Source organism: Sciurus carolinensis, chromosome 18 (genome assembly GCF_902686445.1).
Source record: "Sciurus carolinensis chromosome 18, mSciCar1.2, whole genome shotgun sequence".
NCBI classification, from domain to species: Eukaryota; Metazoa; Chordata; class Mammalia; order Rodentia; family Sciuridae; genus Sciurus; species Sciurus carolinensis.
Genome location: NC_062230.1, coordinates 35,940,834 through 35,957,698, shown reverse-complemented (window position 1 = coordinate 35,957,698; position 16,865 = coordinate 35,940,834). Strand labels below are relative to the sequence as shown.

The following is a 16,865-nucleotide window of genomic DNA, read 5'->3' as shown; positions in this document are numbered from 1 at the left end:
GACCCGGGGATGTCTTGGCTCTGGAGCTGGCGTGGGGATGGTAGCAGGGGAGGTGTGGAGGCCGTGATGCCGACGGTAGTAACGGGGGTGACGATGGTGTGGCAGGTGGAGCGGACGGGGTGTGCTGGTGACAACGATGACATGGGTGGCCACGCGGATGTGGGTCGGAATGAGGCACGGTGGCATGGCCTCAGGCACGACTGCTGGACTCAGGTTTGGGTCAGGGAAGCCGCTCGCCGGGCTCCACGTGCTTGACGGCTCCCCTGACCTGTGTTCTAACTTCCTTCTCCTTGCGTTTGTTCTCGCTCATCACGAGCAAGGGATAGATCCGTGTGGTGGACTAAATCAGGGCAGCGTTTGTTACAAACTCTGCAACGAACCTCAACATTGTTGGTTGCATAAACAGCTGGCACAGGGAACAGCCTTAAAAAAATAGGGTGGGGGCCATCTCACGGCTGCCGGTCGGCTTCTTTTCCCTGATTTGGCGTTTCATGGTGGACAGGAAAGGCCACCCTCCTCTCAGGACCAGACGCCCCATCTCTCCTTTGTCCACGTAGAACAGGTGTGTGGCAGTCCTCAGCTCCGGCACAGGGCAAGGTGACCACAGCTTCAGGTGATGACAGAAAGCAGGCCCAGGACTGCTCCGGGCAGTGGGCAGATGACGCATCACAAGCTGGAGAAATCCACGGCCTCGGCCACCATGGGGGGTCAGCCACAAGGAAGCGGGGCCACTGGTGGACTGAGGCTGGGAAGGCAAGCCACTCCAGGGCCAAGGTTTTTCTTGTTTGTTTTTCCATTTTCATCCTAATTTTAAGGCCTCAGTTCCCTTCTGTCTCTTTCTTCTCTTTTGGTCCTGAAAGGAGCATTCACCTCCAGGCCAGCCAGGAGCCTCCGAGGAGGTGAGGCCTGGAGGGTCATCTTCAAACATTCGGCCTCCCTGGAATCTGACAGTCTCCACCTCGTGCCTTGTGCAGCACCACTGGGGGAGATGGAAGGGGACAGAGGAACGTGTTCTGGAACACCGGCACATCCAGCTCAGCCACCATAGCTGGTGTGCGGAAAAATCAGGCCCCGGCTGACCCAGGACAGGCTCTCCTCCTTTGGTCTTACAGTTGCTAACATTCATGAATCGGACGCGTCGGCAGGTGACGGCGCTGTTTCCACACAGGCCTTACGTGGTGCTTTGATCAGATCCCAATACGTTTGTAAGCATTTGTAGGAGGGACAAACCTCTCCCTCTGCCAAGCATTCTTTAAGGAAGACGTGGACGACGGTAGTTGGTTCCGGGTCAGCGTTGGTGAGTCTGGGCGTGAATGTAGTTGGGAGATTGTGCAGTGTGTTTGGCAGGGCTCTACCGCAGTGGGGCTTCTCTGGAAGGATATTTTGGGATTCTGGTTCTCCACCCACCAGGCTTTTCTGGGGCCTGGAGAAGCTGCAGCATGAGGGCGAGCTTTATCATGTGGGTACCTCAGCGTTGGTGCGGCTCCTTAGTAGATTTCCAGGATTCCTCACTCAGCAATTGCATCAGGGTCCTCAGAACTGCAGAACCTGCAGAGAAAAGGGCAGGATGTGGAAGCAGACAGGTGTGACTTTGGCTGTTGGATCTGCACTCGGGTAGCCATGGGGAGGTCAGCCCTTAAGTTCGGTATCCTCATCTGAAGAATGGGGCTGCTAGGGGAGCCCCACGCCATGGAGTCATGAAAAGACGAAAGGAGTCAGAACCCTGAAGGCCAGGCAGGCGGGATGGTGTGCACCTGCCCTCCCAGTTACTTGGGAGGCTGAGGCAGGAGGATCCCAATTTCAAGGCCAGCCTCGATAGTTTAATGAGACTCTGTCTCCAAATGAAAGGGGTGGTGATGGCTGGGGACGTCGGTACATGGTATGGCACTTACTTGCCTGGTATTATGTGAAGCCCTGGGTTGGATCCCTAGTACCAAAAAAAAAAAAAAAAAAAAAAGCCTGTAAGGGGTGAAAATTTTGTTTAGCACTTAGCGAATTCTAGAAAAGTGTTAACAAAAGAAGCAAAAGAGGGAATTTCCTGAGTGATGAAAGCAGGAGAGTTGGGGCTCAACGGGGGGTGAGCGAGCTGTCCCTTAAAGGCTGGCGTTCTGGTCAGCGTCAGAGTGGACGTGCTCATGCTAACCCTGAACAGAGCCCTGCCACTTCAGAAGGACTCAAGCCCACCAAATTCAAACACTCACTGCAGTAACCCTGTGAGGGAAGGAATGTGACCCTCCATTTTTAAGAGAATTTACTGGAGTTCAGAAAGGTTAAGTAACTTTCCCAGGGCCACATAGCCAGGAATTGTTGGAGCCAGAACTTGATCTCAAACTGGACATGGCTTCAGTCCCTGTGTTGTTAGCCAGTGTGTTACAATACTACTAATTTTTTTTTCAAATTTTGCTTTTTATTAGTAAATTAGAGTCTGAATGAAGTAGAATTTTTTTTAGAAAAACATGTATTTCCTGGAGAGACCACGTGGCAGGGGCTATAGAGAGAGATTCACCTCATTCACCAGCTTGTGTGATCTGTGTGACCTTGGGAAAGTTGTGTAACCTCTCTGTGCTTCAGTTTCCCTGTCAGTTCTGTGAGGGTTGAAAGAGCATTTACCTTACAGGGTGGGTTATGAAGAGTAAGTGCATTCATACCCAAAGAGGCTAGAAGTTGCCTGGCAAATAATACATGGTCTCTATGGTTTGTTAAAAAATATATTTAAAAATAGATTGTAGTGTAAGAGTCATAAAGGAAATGAGGTCACTCAGGGAGGATCTGCTTTTGATGTCCCCAGAGTGTCCCAGAAGGACACTGCTAATCTGGGAAGTTGAAAATCCCACCTGTCAGATGCCCGCTGTTGCCACCAGCTGCCTGGCCATGACATCCCGTAGAAACCATCTTGCAGGGTCAGCTCCTTGGCTAATCCTCAGATGGGCAGCTCAGCTGTGCAGCCTGGCTTGGTGTGGCCCTGGGTCCCTTGCTGCAGAGTCTCTGAGAACCCAGGTGTGTGTCCACCTCCCGTTGCCCCAGCCCTGTTGGGTAGGTTCCCTGTCCTGCCTGGTCCCCGCTCACAGCTGGAGTTGGCTTCCTGGCCTGGAGCTGGAGGGAGGGCTCAGACCCAGAGAAGTCACATCCTGCCGTGACGTGATCATCTGTGGACAGGAGGGCCAAGGATTTGGCTTTGGACCTCTTGGTGACCGTCTTGGTTCTGCGATCCAGAATACCTGGGCACCTCCCCAAGCTGCTTGGCCCTCAAAATCACTCCCTGCCAAGCTGCGAGGAGAGCCCTCTGAGTGGCAGCCCCACAGAGTCCCAGGCCGTCGCCTGGTCTCCTGTGAGAGCAGCCATGGACCTGAGCACCCCTGACTTTACCAAGGCCTTTCTTTTTAAGAATACTGCACACCTGGCTGCGTGGCTTAAAATCTGAGAGCGACTCGGAGGTCCTGCCAGAAGCCACGGGTGGGTCTCAGAAGGATCAAGCACTCGCTATAGTGACATGGAAAGTAGTGTGAATTATATGCAGTTTTCCTGGGATGAGGAGAAAATTGTTGAAGTGGTCTATGCATCAAAAAGTAAGAATCAGGAACCATTGCCTCACCCTGAGAAGAGGTCTCAACACGGGGGAAAGTCAAGGTCGGTCCAGCCCCAGAGGTGGACCCGTGCCTCAGCATCACAAAGAGAGGTCAAGGGATGGCCTCCTCGGCCATCCTGCCCTGACCCCTCCGGCTTGGGTTCCCACAGGATGAGGACGTCGCCAGGTGCTGGGGCCTGTTCTGAGTCCCCACTTCCTGAAGACTCAGGAAGGTGGCAGAGGCCAGTTTTCCTCCAGGCCTGGAGGTCTTCTCCTTGTTCTGCTGCCTTGGTTTTACAGCTTGCTGCCGCCGGTCACCTGAAGGTGGTAGAGACTGAGTGAGGATTTGAAGGACAAGGATGTTAAGAGGCCACTCAGACTGAGTCTGGCCCAGGCCAGCCTTTCTCAGTAGGTGATCAGCGCCACATGCTAGAAAAGCTCCTCTCAGCAGCCAGCAAGAGGGTCTCAGCTCAAGCCCCGCTCTGCCCTCGGCAGACCCGATGGCCTCAGCCAGGGTACTTCCCCTCTCAGTGCCTGATTTTTTTCTTGGCAATGTCTTAACTTTAACAGAACCTACTTTGTAGGAGCAGAGGGGACAAACTGAGATAGTAGATAGGTGGGATTACGGTAGCTTCTGGCACAGATCCTGCTTGAACAAGTGGTGGCAACTCTGATGATGAAGAAGTAGGAGAAGGGAAAGAAGAGAAAATACAGATAAGCACAGGGCGGACACATGTTTAATTCTCCATGCCAGATAGCCAAGTAGACAATAAAATGGAGGATGAGTAGGTGTATGATGGATGGATGGTGGATGGTTGGGTGATGGATGGATGGATGAGTGAATGGATGGGTGAATAAGTAGATGGATGGACAGATGGATGAGTAGATGGATGGATGGTGGATGGATGGTAGATGGATGGTGGATGGATGGATGGATGGTGAATGGATGGTGGATGGATGGTTGGTGGATGGATGGATGGTGGATGGATGGATGGTAGGTGGATGGTGGATGGATGGATGATGAATGGATGGGTGAATAAGTGGATGGATGGACAGATGGATGGATAGTGGATGGAAATGGATTGATGGGTGGGTGGATGGATGGATGGCAGATGGATGGTAGATGGATGGATGGATGGATGGATGGATGGATGGATGGTGGATGGTTGTATCAATTGATGGATGGATGAGTGAATAAGTGGATGGATGGACAGATGGATGAGTAGATGGATGGATGGTGGATGAAAATTGGTGGATGAATGGGTGGATGAGTAGATGGATAGATGAGTGGATAGATGCGTAGATGCATGAATGGACAGATAGGTGGATGGTTGAATGATAGGTTGGATATGGTTAATAGCTGGGTGAATGATTAACAGCATAGATCAGTGGATACATGGGTGTGTGCTTGGATGGATGGATGGTTGGTTGAATGAATAGATGAGTGGGTGGGTAAATGGATGGATGGAAGGAAGGATGAATGGCATGTCAATCATCTGGTTTGGAAAGCCTGGATCTAACAAGGTCAGTTTTATTTCCCAGATGCTTATATCCTAAGAGTCAGCATGAGTCTCCAAGAGGGAGGGGACAAGCTAAACCTCTCTGACTTATTTGACCATGGAGTTCTTTTACAGTGAAGCCTCTAATGAGGCCTCTGCCGTGTGGATCTGCCTGGGGAGCTGGCGGCCCCGGCACTCTATTGCTAAGCACGAAACAAAGCACTCGGAGCTCAGGTGGCTCAGCCATTCGGCAGCTGCCTGGGGTCTGAACAGAAAAGCTCCACCCCTGGTCCTGGAGGCTCATGCTATTTGGAATGTTCTCTGTGCCAGCTTCCACAGGCACCTGCAGCTCAGAGGGCCAGAGGGCCAAGAAACACAAGGAAGTTCTAGGGAGCAGCGATTATTCATCCCCCATTCTGAGAGTCCTCGGGGAGTACCCGTTTGCCTCAAGCAAGGTCAACTCATTCTCAAACTCGGTTGCCATTCATCCCCAGACAGGTCAGAGGTCGGTTCCTGAAGCATTGCCGATCTCAGCAGAGGTGATGTGCAGGGTTGATATTCTTAGATTTGCTCATTCAGCCAGTCAGTCTGGCTTTCAGAGGAGAATCAGGTCAAGAAGCACTTAATGAAGCAAGAGAAGCTCGGTGCTGCCTGTACCGCTGAGGCTCAAGTTTCTAATGATAATCAGCAGCCTCCTCACTTATAAGACCTACTGGAATTTTCTTTGTGCATTTTCATAGCCATGTTTGGAGGTGGGGCAGTATTGCTGGGTAGGGTAACCCTGTGTCCCGGACCCTTCGGGTTTCTGCCGTTTGGAAGGCACCAGCCTCATCCCCACAGTCCACGTGAACTTGGGTTTCTAAGTGTGGTTCCCAAACTTCACTTTCCATGCAGAGGCCACAGACGTACCCTTCCTTGGTACCTTCATTTCAATTTTTGATTTGGAACATGAAAGAAGGAGATAAGGTCTTGAACAAGAAGGTACTTCCTGAGGTGCACTGGTGAGCACGATTTTATTTAACCAATTATTGTTTATAAGGAGGAGGAGTCTCGATGTTCCTGTCTTGGCACTCCAACCCAGCTGCTGTTAATTCTGTTGTCACTGACAAGTGCCAGCACCCAGATATCTGCTATGAGCTGTCCTTCATTTAAGTCACCATACTACTCCAGGAGTTCTAATTATGGATCAAACTCTGATTTTATAGGTAATAAATTCAAGGCACAGAGAGGTTAAGTAATGTACAGGAGAACACACAGCTAGTACTTGGTGGAAATCGGACATCTCACGTAGGTGGAGTTTGAGTTCTTTGCTATGCTGAACAAGGGGGTGAAGCATGGTGAAGAGATTCTGGACAGTGAGAGGGTAGTCATGCATCAAGAATATCAATGCTTCCTGCACACTCGCCATTCGGGCAGGGTTGCCGTGTGCCAGTACATGTCTGTGTATTAACTGAGAGTGGTCCAGGTTGGATGGGGGAGGCAGCTTCTCTTCAGGGAGTCCAGTGGGGGCGCTGTAACTAGAGGAAGCTCTGACGGATGGCCCAGCCGTCCTGCCTGTGCCGCTGTGGAAGCTCTTCCTGCCCAGGTCTGGCCTGCTCAGTCCTCAGGCTGATGTTGCTGTGGCTCAGGTGCCATGCCCAGCTGCCCGCTCTTTGGAAATTCGCCTGTCCGTCCCCAGCACTCAGGAATATAAACCTCGGGTGACATCTCAAAGGACTGGCTCTTCCAGGTCCCCGCTAAGCAGAGCTCTTCCGGGCCCCGTTCTTGTCTGATCAGACGGAACTGGCGCGCGTGTCTGGCGAGGTGTGGTATTTATTAATTTGGGGTCATGCTGCTGCACCGGAGGGCTCACTTTTGATGATTTTGCAGGAGTCAGAACTGGGGAGAGAGAACGAGGCCTGCTCCTTGGTCATGCACAGGCGGACATTTTCTCATTAAACCCTGAGGGTGACTTGTCCTCCCTGCACTTCCATCTCAGCCCGCAGGAGAGGGGTCATCCCAAGAGCTCATGAGCATCCGGTCTGCGCCCAGCCCTGGGACAAAGGCGGGAAAACCAAGTGATGGAGGAGGTGGTGGGAAGAGGCCATGGAAGCTGACCTGGTGGTGACCACCGTCGGGTCTTGACCATGCCGGGTCGGGTCACGGTTGGTAGCTCAGGATCTTGGCTAGAGGCATCACGAGCGCTGGAGGAAGTGGGGAGCCTGGGGCACCTGTCGGGGCTGCCCGTGGAAGTGACCGCGCAGGAAGAGCAGTGGGCACACTCCAAGGGAGACGTCCCCGGGCGCTGTGGGGACAGCCCTGACCCGAGGAGCAGAGGGCAGGGCGTCATCTTGCAGCGGTGCACCGAAGACATCCCGAAGGAGGAAATAAAAATAAACCAGCACTTCCTGAGCATCTTCCGAGTGCCAGGGACGCCCCCGTGCAGCTCGTCACTCCACTGCCACCACACACCTGTGAGCGGCCCGGCGCTGTGCCGCGTCATCACCCCTGTGGAGACCAGGGATCCGGACTGAGCACATCGACCTGAGAATGTCGGACACCGGACAGGGAAGCAGGACCCGAGGCAGCCTCTCCCGCTTCAAACTCACGCTCTTTCTACTGTGCCGCCATGCCCCTAGGTCACTGGGATGACCTTGGAGGTACAGGTGGCTCCTGGCGGTCACTGATGTGTTCCCAGACAGTCCCCTGGGGAAGTTTCACATGCCTGGTCACTCTCAGAACGAGAGTGGTCACTGTGCGTCTGCATTGGGGTCCACCTGCCTTCTGGAAGGTGCAGCCAGGGTCCTGACACAATGGGAGCAGACCCGGAGCTGACGGAATGCTGGAAGGACTCCGGACCGGGCGGTGGAGTGGTGAGCTCTGCTTGGGGCAGCGACCAAGGCTTTGCAGAAAAAGTGCCCTTTGACTTATGCCAGCAAGGTTGGACTTGAAGGGAGGGACGGACGGGCAGGGAAGGAGGACATTTTGCCTCGCAAGCAAGTCTGAGGGGAAAGTGGAATTCATAGAGGTGTTTGCAAAGGCACCCGGCCAGCGGGTTTGCACGGACGCGAGTCCTTGGCCTCTGCATGAGCAGGAATCTGAGAGGTAGCCGTGCAGAACGTCAGGGACTCTCTGCGGGTTCACCGTCACCCAGCTTTGCCTGGAGACCGGGTCGTGTGAGTCGGTGACCTACAGATCTTCATGACGAGATAAACTTCGTCATATCCCAGAGATAAAAAATGCAGTTGATATTAGACATCGTGCCCCCGTGGGGCCAGGGTCGTACTCCATTTTGTTTTCTGGTCACCCGTGTCAACCGATGCTCAGCTTCTTTCTGGGAAGCTTGTGAAGAATGATGGGAATAGTGACAGAGACTCCTGGCCTCTCGGGACAGCAGCCCCTCCCCGGGCTTGACGGAGTGTTGGGCAGGACGTGGGCCCAGCGTGCCTGTGTCTTCCAGGCCTTTCAAGGGACATGGCCACTCTGAATTTGACAGGGAAGGCTCCCACCTTAAAGGCTCAGCCCTTCCTCTCACTGTGCAGACCAAACATCATGGTGGCCTTCGATGGCCTGGATCTGGTCCCCAAGGCTGCAGTTGGCACTCTTGGCCACGGAACCAGGAGAAGGGGTCTTTCCTGGATGCTTCCTCCTTATTCTTCCACCAACACTTCTGTCTCTGGCCTCCTTCTCCTCTGACATAGATGTCCAGGTCTCGGGGTGACTGCCACTCAGAAGGGCCACCACGGGCAGAACCTTCCTCAGGTGAACTCTGAAGGTCTGGGCAGGAGATGCGTATCTGGGAGCCAGAGCAAGTACGTTCAGAGCAGAGTGTTGTCCTGGAAGGTGGAGAACGGTGGGAGAAGTTCTTCCGGGGAAGGGCTGAGATCGGCCTGTCACATGCCGGATAAGAAATAAATGAATAAGCGGGACGCGGTGGTGCTCGCCTGTAATCCCGGTGACTTGGGAGGCTGAGGCAGGAGGATCTCAAGTGCAAAGTCATCCTCAGCATCAGCGAGGCACTGAGCAACTCAGTGAGACCCTGTCTCTAAATAAAATACAAAAGAGGGCTGGGGATGTGGCTCAGTGGTCGAGTGCCCCTGAGTTCAAGCCTTGGTACCCTCTCCCCACTGGAAAAAAGGAAATAAATAAGTAAGTAAATAAATAAAAGAAAATTCCTGGCACAGGGACCATTGACCAAATAGCCACCTAGAAAGCCCCAGGGAAGATAAGAAATGGGTAATGAAGCAGAAGAGAATGAGAAGGGACCCTGTGTTTGCTGCCTGTGGAATCCTACTTCTGTGAGGAGAGGTTTGCTCCAGGTGAGGGCCCGTGAAACACAGGCTGGGAGCCACACCTGGACCGTCGCCTGTTTTTGTACGATCCCGGAGCTAAGAATACTTATTATGCTTTCAAATGCTTGAGAAAATGAAAAGAATATTCCACATTCTATAAGAGGAAGGAAAGGCCGGGAAGTTTACGTGTCAGCGTTCGTCCATCAGTGTCATTAAAACGCAGCCGCAGCGACTCCCTCCCGTGGTACCCGTGAGTGCTCCTGGGTGGCGGGCGTGGCAGCCGGGAAGCGGGCGGCCACGGAGTCAGAGGTCACAGCACTGAAAATATATGGGACTTAAATGTTTGCCCCAAAAGCTTGCAGGGTCCGCCTGCGACAGCCGGACCCAGGCCTTTGCTGGGATTCAGCGTGCTAAGGAGGGCTGCTGCCGCCCCTCATCACTGCCGGGAATGCCACTCTCTCCCTCGCCTCCTACTTCACTCCACAGCTGCACTGTTTTAAGTTCCTTCAGTTTCCCATGAGCTTGGTGCTGCCCACTAGGCAGCCAGCCGCTGACCCTGCGCACCAGCTCCAGGCAGGAGACACCTTGAATGTAGCATCTGCCTTTTCATGGAGGACTCGAGAAGAAAACAGTCACAGCCTGGAACAACTAGGTGTGTCCCACTAGGGAAACAGGTCCCCGTTAGGAAAAAGAGGTTTCGATCAGTGGTGGCTATTTATTGATATGCTTTATTATTTGTGCTGGGTTTAGAACAAGGGTACATTCAATGCATTTTCAAAAATATAAATAGTGCAACCTTATAGGACATTAACATATAAATAGAAAATTTATATTGTGGTTGGGGCTGGAGGTGATAGGGGCATGAAGACAGGGTTACAAATATGCAGATGGCGAAAGCCAACACAGCAGACAGAATGGAGCCTCTCATTGGACTCTGAGCTTCCCAGCAGGCAAAGTGAAAAGAACCACCAGGTGACCCTTGGCTTCAGGAGGTGAAAGAAGATGCTTATTACTGGAGAGCAGCAAAAACTGTTGTGCTCCATGTCCCGAGTGTCCTTTACTCCATGTTCTATCTGGAACAGGGAATCAGCAGCCTCTTCCATAGAACAGTGTGTGCGTGTACATCAATGATCTACACAAAACACCACAACACGTTCCGTCTCCGACCATTCTTGGTGAACAGGAAATGGATCTCATCACTTCTGTTCTCGGGACACTGAGAGCCCCATGATTAAATCAAGAGTGCTGCCCCTGGACCAGTGTTCTTTTCCACTTTATAGCACAGAGGAGTCCATGGTCAACCTGTCCTGGCCTTACCTAAGTAACCAAAGCTCTCCCACCTGTGGTTACTAAACGGAGCAGACTCGAAAACACGCCCGTCCCAGGCCGCTGCTTCTGTCCTCTCTGGTAACTTCTCAGAAATGCGGTGTTGAAAGTCATACTCCAGAGCTAAAGTTAGCAACGGTATCGGGCTGTTGAGTAAGAGGGGTCAGCTCACAGCTGTTCCTGGGCTTTCTGAGTTGTGCAGTGTGGTCACACAGTGCATGAGAATCAGTCACAGAGAACCTTGTCAAGATGGCCCAAACTCAGCCCTCAATAATTGAATTCTCTGCCAAACTCGGTTCACCGTCGTTATCTAGGAATGTGATTATGCAGCTACACCAGGCAACTAAAATTAGTGTAGTGTAAAAACACCTCAGCCATCTCAGAGTGGAAGTATTGACATTTTGGATCTCGGAAGAGCCGATAGTTGAATGTGCTTGGCCGGGTCTGATGCTCCCCACGTTTTGACAAAATCTCTGTCGTGTGGCCTGGGCAGCGTGAGAGGTGGAAGGGCCAAGTGGATGTTCGGTCCACGGTGATTTTCTGTGCTCCTTGGGCCTGGGATGCCACAGAAGGGACTCACTTCATCAGAATTTTATATCTCAGCTCTCAAAGTTGTAAACTCTAAACGCACCCACGTGCTTCCCCAGTATAAGATTAGCAGAGTGACCCTTTGGTTGTCATCTGAGCCTTCACTCTGAAGTCAAAAGATGTGTCTACAACAAGTATTAGGAGAAGAACAGGAAATATATAAGGAGAATAGCTCCTAGCCCCCTGTCTTGTACACGCTGTGATATGGTGACGGGGACTTTATGTAATTACCCCACCACCTTATGAAGTAGGGACATTTATCATCTCAGTTTTCCAAATGAGGAAGCTGGAGTTCAGAGAAGCTAAGTAACTTGTGCGAGATCACACAGCTAGTAACTGGGACACCCCGGTCAGCATGGTACCCATTCAAATATCCCTTGGGACTTTATCTACCACCACATAGCACATCCCCGACAATGCTTTGGGCATCTTCCAACACGAGAAAGATATTTCCAACATTTCTTTGGCGGTGCTTCTCACTCATCATTTTGGGACACATTAGATGCACCTTGAATCTCTGAGAACGGGGACACAACTCTCATTAATGTCTGGCAGACGAATGTATCACAGTTGAAAGTTCAGAATAAAGAATGTCTTTAAAATAAAAAAAAAAAATTGTATGTGAAGCATGTGAAATTCCATCACAGCAGAAAATACAGGGTCGAGGTGGGGTGGTCTGGCTCGGAAGTGCGTGCGGATCGCAGCCCAGCCCCCTGCAAGCTGTAAGCCCACCGTGACCCCTGAGCCAGCGCGAGGCTGGTTTCCTTGCCATTCCCCAGGACGGGGAAGAGCACTTACTTCCACCAGTTGTTGAGAACTTGTCAGTAATCTGCTCCATCTCTGCACGTCGCCTGCCCTGTGTAAATATTAGCTGGCAGGATTATTGTATTATTTACAAATTGCCCCTTTAAAATGGAAATCGGAGAGAGCCAGGGAGAGAGGAGAGGCTGAAGACGCCTGGGTTTATTTTTGACCGGCGCCCAGGGCTGCCCACGGTAACCTGCTCGGGATTTGGGTTCCCAGCGGCCGTGGATAAGCCTGCGAGCTTCCCTCTCCCAGCTGCAAACTCCCAGGGGCACCGGCCCCCTTGCCTGGGGCTGGACCCCCAGGGCAGGATGGGTTATCTCAGAGCCGGTCCACATTCTTCTCTCGCTCTCTCTGGGAACTAAGTTAGTGAAGAGTGTTTGGTTAGTCGCGTTAGGCAAGCCGTGCCCAAAATAGCACCTTCCATTTTGGTAGCTTCAACTTTGCAGCTGCTGCGGCTCTTCGTCGTCTGGGAAGAAAACTTTCACATCAAGAGTTGCTGATGCGGATTTTCTTTCTTTCCCCTCTCGGCTTGACGAGCGCTTGGCTCTCCTGACGGGAAGCCATTTGGCTCTCGGCTTTGTAGTTGGGAGGAAGTCGGGTCCATAGAGCCCCCTAACTCTCCTGGATGCGTTGAGCCCCAGAGGGACAAGCACTGCGTTTAAGCATGTTGGCGTCTCCAGGGGTCCTCCTGCATTCCTACGGTGTGCCCATGATCCTGCCAGCTGCACCCTACTTCCCTGGACCCATTCAGGTAACTCAAGGTCTCTGCCAGGCAGCAACTTAACTCCAGAGCGCTGAGAGTAATAATTGGAATTTTTATGGTTGAGAAAGCAAACACTTTTAATACAGGAAAAAGCCCTCGTGTAGTCAGTGAGAAGACAGTAGGAAATCAAAAAGATGGATCACCCTAATCTGGCTATTGACATCTCTCATGGCTGAATAAATGGTGTAGTTGAGCTATATTTGCTTGTATTGATCTGACTGCTGTTTAACATTCATGCCTTTGCTTCGGGAGGTTGACCACGGGGCACGAGACGTGCGCTCCTTCCCAGCTTTCTGAGGGGCTCGGTCTCCCCGAGCAGATCACGAGGCCAAGCAGCTTATCACGAGATGACGTGGCGAAGAGCCCTGGTCTGGGAAATGGAGGGAGCGCCCAGCAGGCCGCCATCCCCAGGTCGCCCCCGCATGGGTTGTCTGTTTTCAGAGAAAGCTCCCCCACTGGCGGGCCTGAATTTGGGTGGCGGGGCTGAGACAAGTGGGGACGCTCCCTCGCTGGTTCCGACAGGCAGCTGGAGGTCGTGCTGGGAGGCCCACACCGCTTGTTTCATCTTAAGGGTGACGAGAGCGTGGAGGGTGGAAATCGGCCCTGGCGTTCAGCTGGCACTGCTGTGCAGAGCGGGTCTTCTGCGGTGGGAAGCCTGGACCTGCTTCTCCCCCTCAGCCTGAGTCGGTCCTGTGTGTTGTGAGCGCCGCTCCCGGGGCCAGGTCTGGGAAGCTGGCCTAGACAGAGCCCAGCCGCGGTGGCGAACCAGGTGGCTCTCATTGTTATTCGTTGAGAATAGTCACCCCTTTGTAATAAATCCTGCATCTCCTTTTCTTGGAAAGGAAAAACCTTATTTAGTATGTCCCTGCCCATTCGCTGTGCACCCCAGGTCCCTGTGTTTGAAAAATTCGGCAACATTCTCGTGCCTTAATTAAAATTTCTGGGGAGGATTCTGGTCAAATGCTACTTCTGTCTCCTTTTCCGACTCCTTGGCTGTTACTTCTGTGAACTAGAGAGCCCGGGTGGTTAGAGCTGTTCAGGGGTGATTCTGAATATCAGCAAAATCTTCTGGGTGGGTGGCCTCTGCTTCAGTTGGTGGCTTCTGTCTTCCGTGTAGATGGGCCACCAGGAGATGGCCCTTAGTGGACAGGGCTCCATCTTCCCTGGCATGGGCAGGCCAGGGTAGCCAGGTAGGCAGGACTCTGCTTCTGGAACAGACTCGATGGAGAATGGAAAGCGCCAGGCCTCTTGCTTCTATGGCAAACTTGGGGTGAAGGTCAGCGGTTGCAGGTTTGTCAGACCCTCTGCCGCCCCGGCCGATAAATAATTACAGGCAAATCGTGCCGCTCACTCTATGCTGATTGATGCTGAAATTGCTCCTGAAAGTTCTCATAAGTTCCTGTTATGGATTAAGTGCCGGTGTAGGAAAAATAACGGCACCCACTGAAATGGGTGAATGTAATCAGGTTTAATGGACTCGAGAGCTTGTTGGGAATTAAATAACTATCGATTTGCTGGAATGTTGCTGTCATTACGAAATGCCACTCTGGACATATTACCCCAGTGATAGATGAGAAGACGCAAAGGGCCAGCTGAGAAATTGGGGAGGCCCTGTTTCTTTTTCCTTTGTAGAGCGTTCGAGAAACGTATCCAGTTACTTGGGGATGGAGCAAGGGATTGCTCTTAGACTCACTCGGCCTGGTCCCATTTATTCTCCTAGCTGATGGTGTCTCACCAGTGGCCCACGCGTCAGGGTGGCCGCCAGTGAGGACCCTCAGACCCGCGGGCGGGCCGTGCTCCGTGTTGCTCCCCTCTCCCCGCTGGCACGCGCAGATGGGCTGGGCCAGAGGAGCTGGCTGGACTGCTGGCGTTTGAGACAGCCGCGTCCTGTACCCTCGGGCACCCCCACCGCGGTCACGTTTGCGAGTGGTGGGGCAGATGCAGAGGGAGAGAGAGCCGCAGCTGTCGCGGGCACTGCTCAGTGATGCCCCTCTCGCCGGGGCCTGCCGGTCACTCCCACGGCTCACTCACCACGTCCTTGACCTTGCTGGTTTCTTCCCAACTCAAGACACAAGACCTTGCTAAAGGCAATCAAGGTACCATCAGCCCCTGCGTAATGTCACCAGCAAGACATTAAAGTGATCAAAATAAAGAGCGTGTTCCCCATCCTTGGCAGGGATTGCCCCAGCCTGGAGCTGTAGGAGCAGAGAGACCTGGGACACTTGGGAGGCTGTACTGTCAGACTTTGAGATACCTCTCGAGGTCTCTCCATGCTCAGCAACCAAGAGCGCTGTGGCAGAAGAGGACCCCTTTCCTGATATCCTCAAGTGCCACTTAAATCCAGACCAACACGGCCCTATCTTTCTCTGCCAATTAAAGAAAAAAAATAATTGACCAATCATTTGCTTTGCCAAGTTTTGAGCAAGCCTTCACTTAATCCTGCAAAGACAGTGGAGGCCGAGTTTCCTCACGGTTTCAGGGAAGTTCCTTTTACAGAATATTTCCTTACAGCAGATTCGGTGGTTACCCTGGATCCTTCCTTCCACCTTCCAGGAAAGCCGGACTCTGCCATATTGGAGTCCCCGAACCCACTGTGTTATGTCTTCACTTGTTGAATTCATCTAGCCAACTAGTTTATCCAGCTAGCCATGTAGATAATCATGGAATGAATTTAGAGGATTGAGCTGAGCCAGTTTGGATTGTTTCAATGGACGCTAAGAGGCCAAAAGGAATAGGAAACGAGTGGTATTACCAAGAAGCCTGCAGAAGCATGATGTCCTTCCGCCATGTAGCGATCTCAAACTTGGTCTTGTTGGATAAGAAGACCCGGTACATGCCCCACGGAGCTCTTTACTTACTCTAAATTTCTCACGACATCTTGAATGATCAGCAGGTTATCTGGCCTGCTAACAAAGGAGGTCAAGGCCATTGCCAAAGTCATTCTTGAACTCCAAACTGGCCAAGGTCCCTTGCTGAAGCCATGGGTCATGGTCACACTCTGCCAAGTGATCAGAACAGTGGCTTCATACCTCGCCTGCCTGCTTGATCAGCACCGGGTCTAATGAACCCTTGGCTCTGTGTTTATCTTTGGTCCAGCACACCTCAGACTAGACGTCCACTTCCATTCATGGCCAGTCACTCTTCTGACACTCAAAGTGTTGTCTCATCTGGATCTTAGGGGAGACGATCCTCCTGACTGGGGGGCAGTGGGTGGAGCCACATCCTTCCATCCACACATTCCTTCACTTCAGTTTTGGTTGACTACACACCTCCTTTGACATCAGGCACTGTGCTAGACTCCTGGTGGAACAAAATCACAGCCACTGGGCTGATTCTTCCACAGGCCAGTGGAAGAAAGAGCAGCTAGACCCCAAGCTGTACTACTATGACAGAGCCAGCCAGAGGGCATGACAGTCACAAACAGCAGGGACCGTGTGCACCATGGCGATGGGTCATCTCAGCACATTTTCATTAAGTTAGGTAGCATTGGTCTGCCATCCCTCATCTACAGTTCTAAGTCCCCAAAAGCTCTGGAAAATCAAACCTTTTTCAAGTTTCGCACCAAATCTCATTTGAGAGCAAGACTTGACCTGGAATGATGTACAGTTATTTATAGACTTTCTTTATTCCAGTCATTGTAAATATTCATATATTTTTCTGTGGGAATATTTATGTGTTTGATTTCAGGGTGTTGTCCTAGGTCCTGCTGAGGGTTTTACATAATCAGTGTTGCCACTAAAATACCTTTCTGATAATGAACACCCCTCCCAAAAAAAAATTCTGAATAAGAAAACACAGATAACTCTTGGGGGCCTCAGGGAAGGAAATTACGGTTTCACCTTGTGACTCCTTTTGCATGTGGAGAACCTAAAACATACACATGGGGAAAGGGAAGTAGCCCAAGGTCATAAAGAATGTCAGTGGGATAGCTGTGATTTGGGCTGGATTTGTTGGCCTCCTGCAACCCTCTTAGCCACCTGCCTGCAACTGAGACTGAGGTGTGTGCTCAGGGATGCTGATGAAATCGCAGGAGACGGTGCAGCCAG

At 52.0% G+C, this 16,865-nt stretch overlaps 1 protein-coding gene across 23 annotated transcripts in view; it reads left to right on the top strand.

Moving 5' to 3' along the window:
* Rbfox1 (RNA binding fox-1 homolog 1) overlaps positions 1-16,865 on the top strand; it is a 1,331,252-nt gene that overhangs the window by 1,006,891 nt on the left and 307,496 nt on the right. The window contains exon 1 of one of the 23 annotated variants that reach the window (XM_047533399.1): positions 12,253-12,807. The exons of 20 other annotated variants lie outside the window; for them this stretch is intronic. In XM_047533399.1, the coding sequence (XP_047389355.1) occupies positions 12,721-12,807 (87 nt within the window). In that variant the 5' untranslated portion in view covers positions 12,253-12,720. Of the gene's footprint in view, positions 1-12,252; positions 12,808-16,865 lie in introns of those variants that run through there. 2 more of the 23 variants (XM_047533404.1, XM_047533403.1) reach the window with 2 other exon arrangements.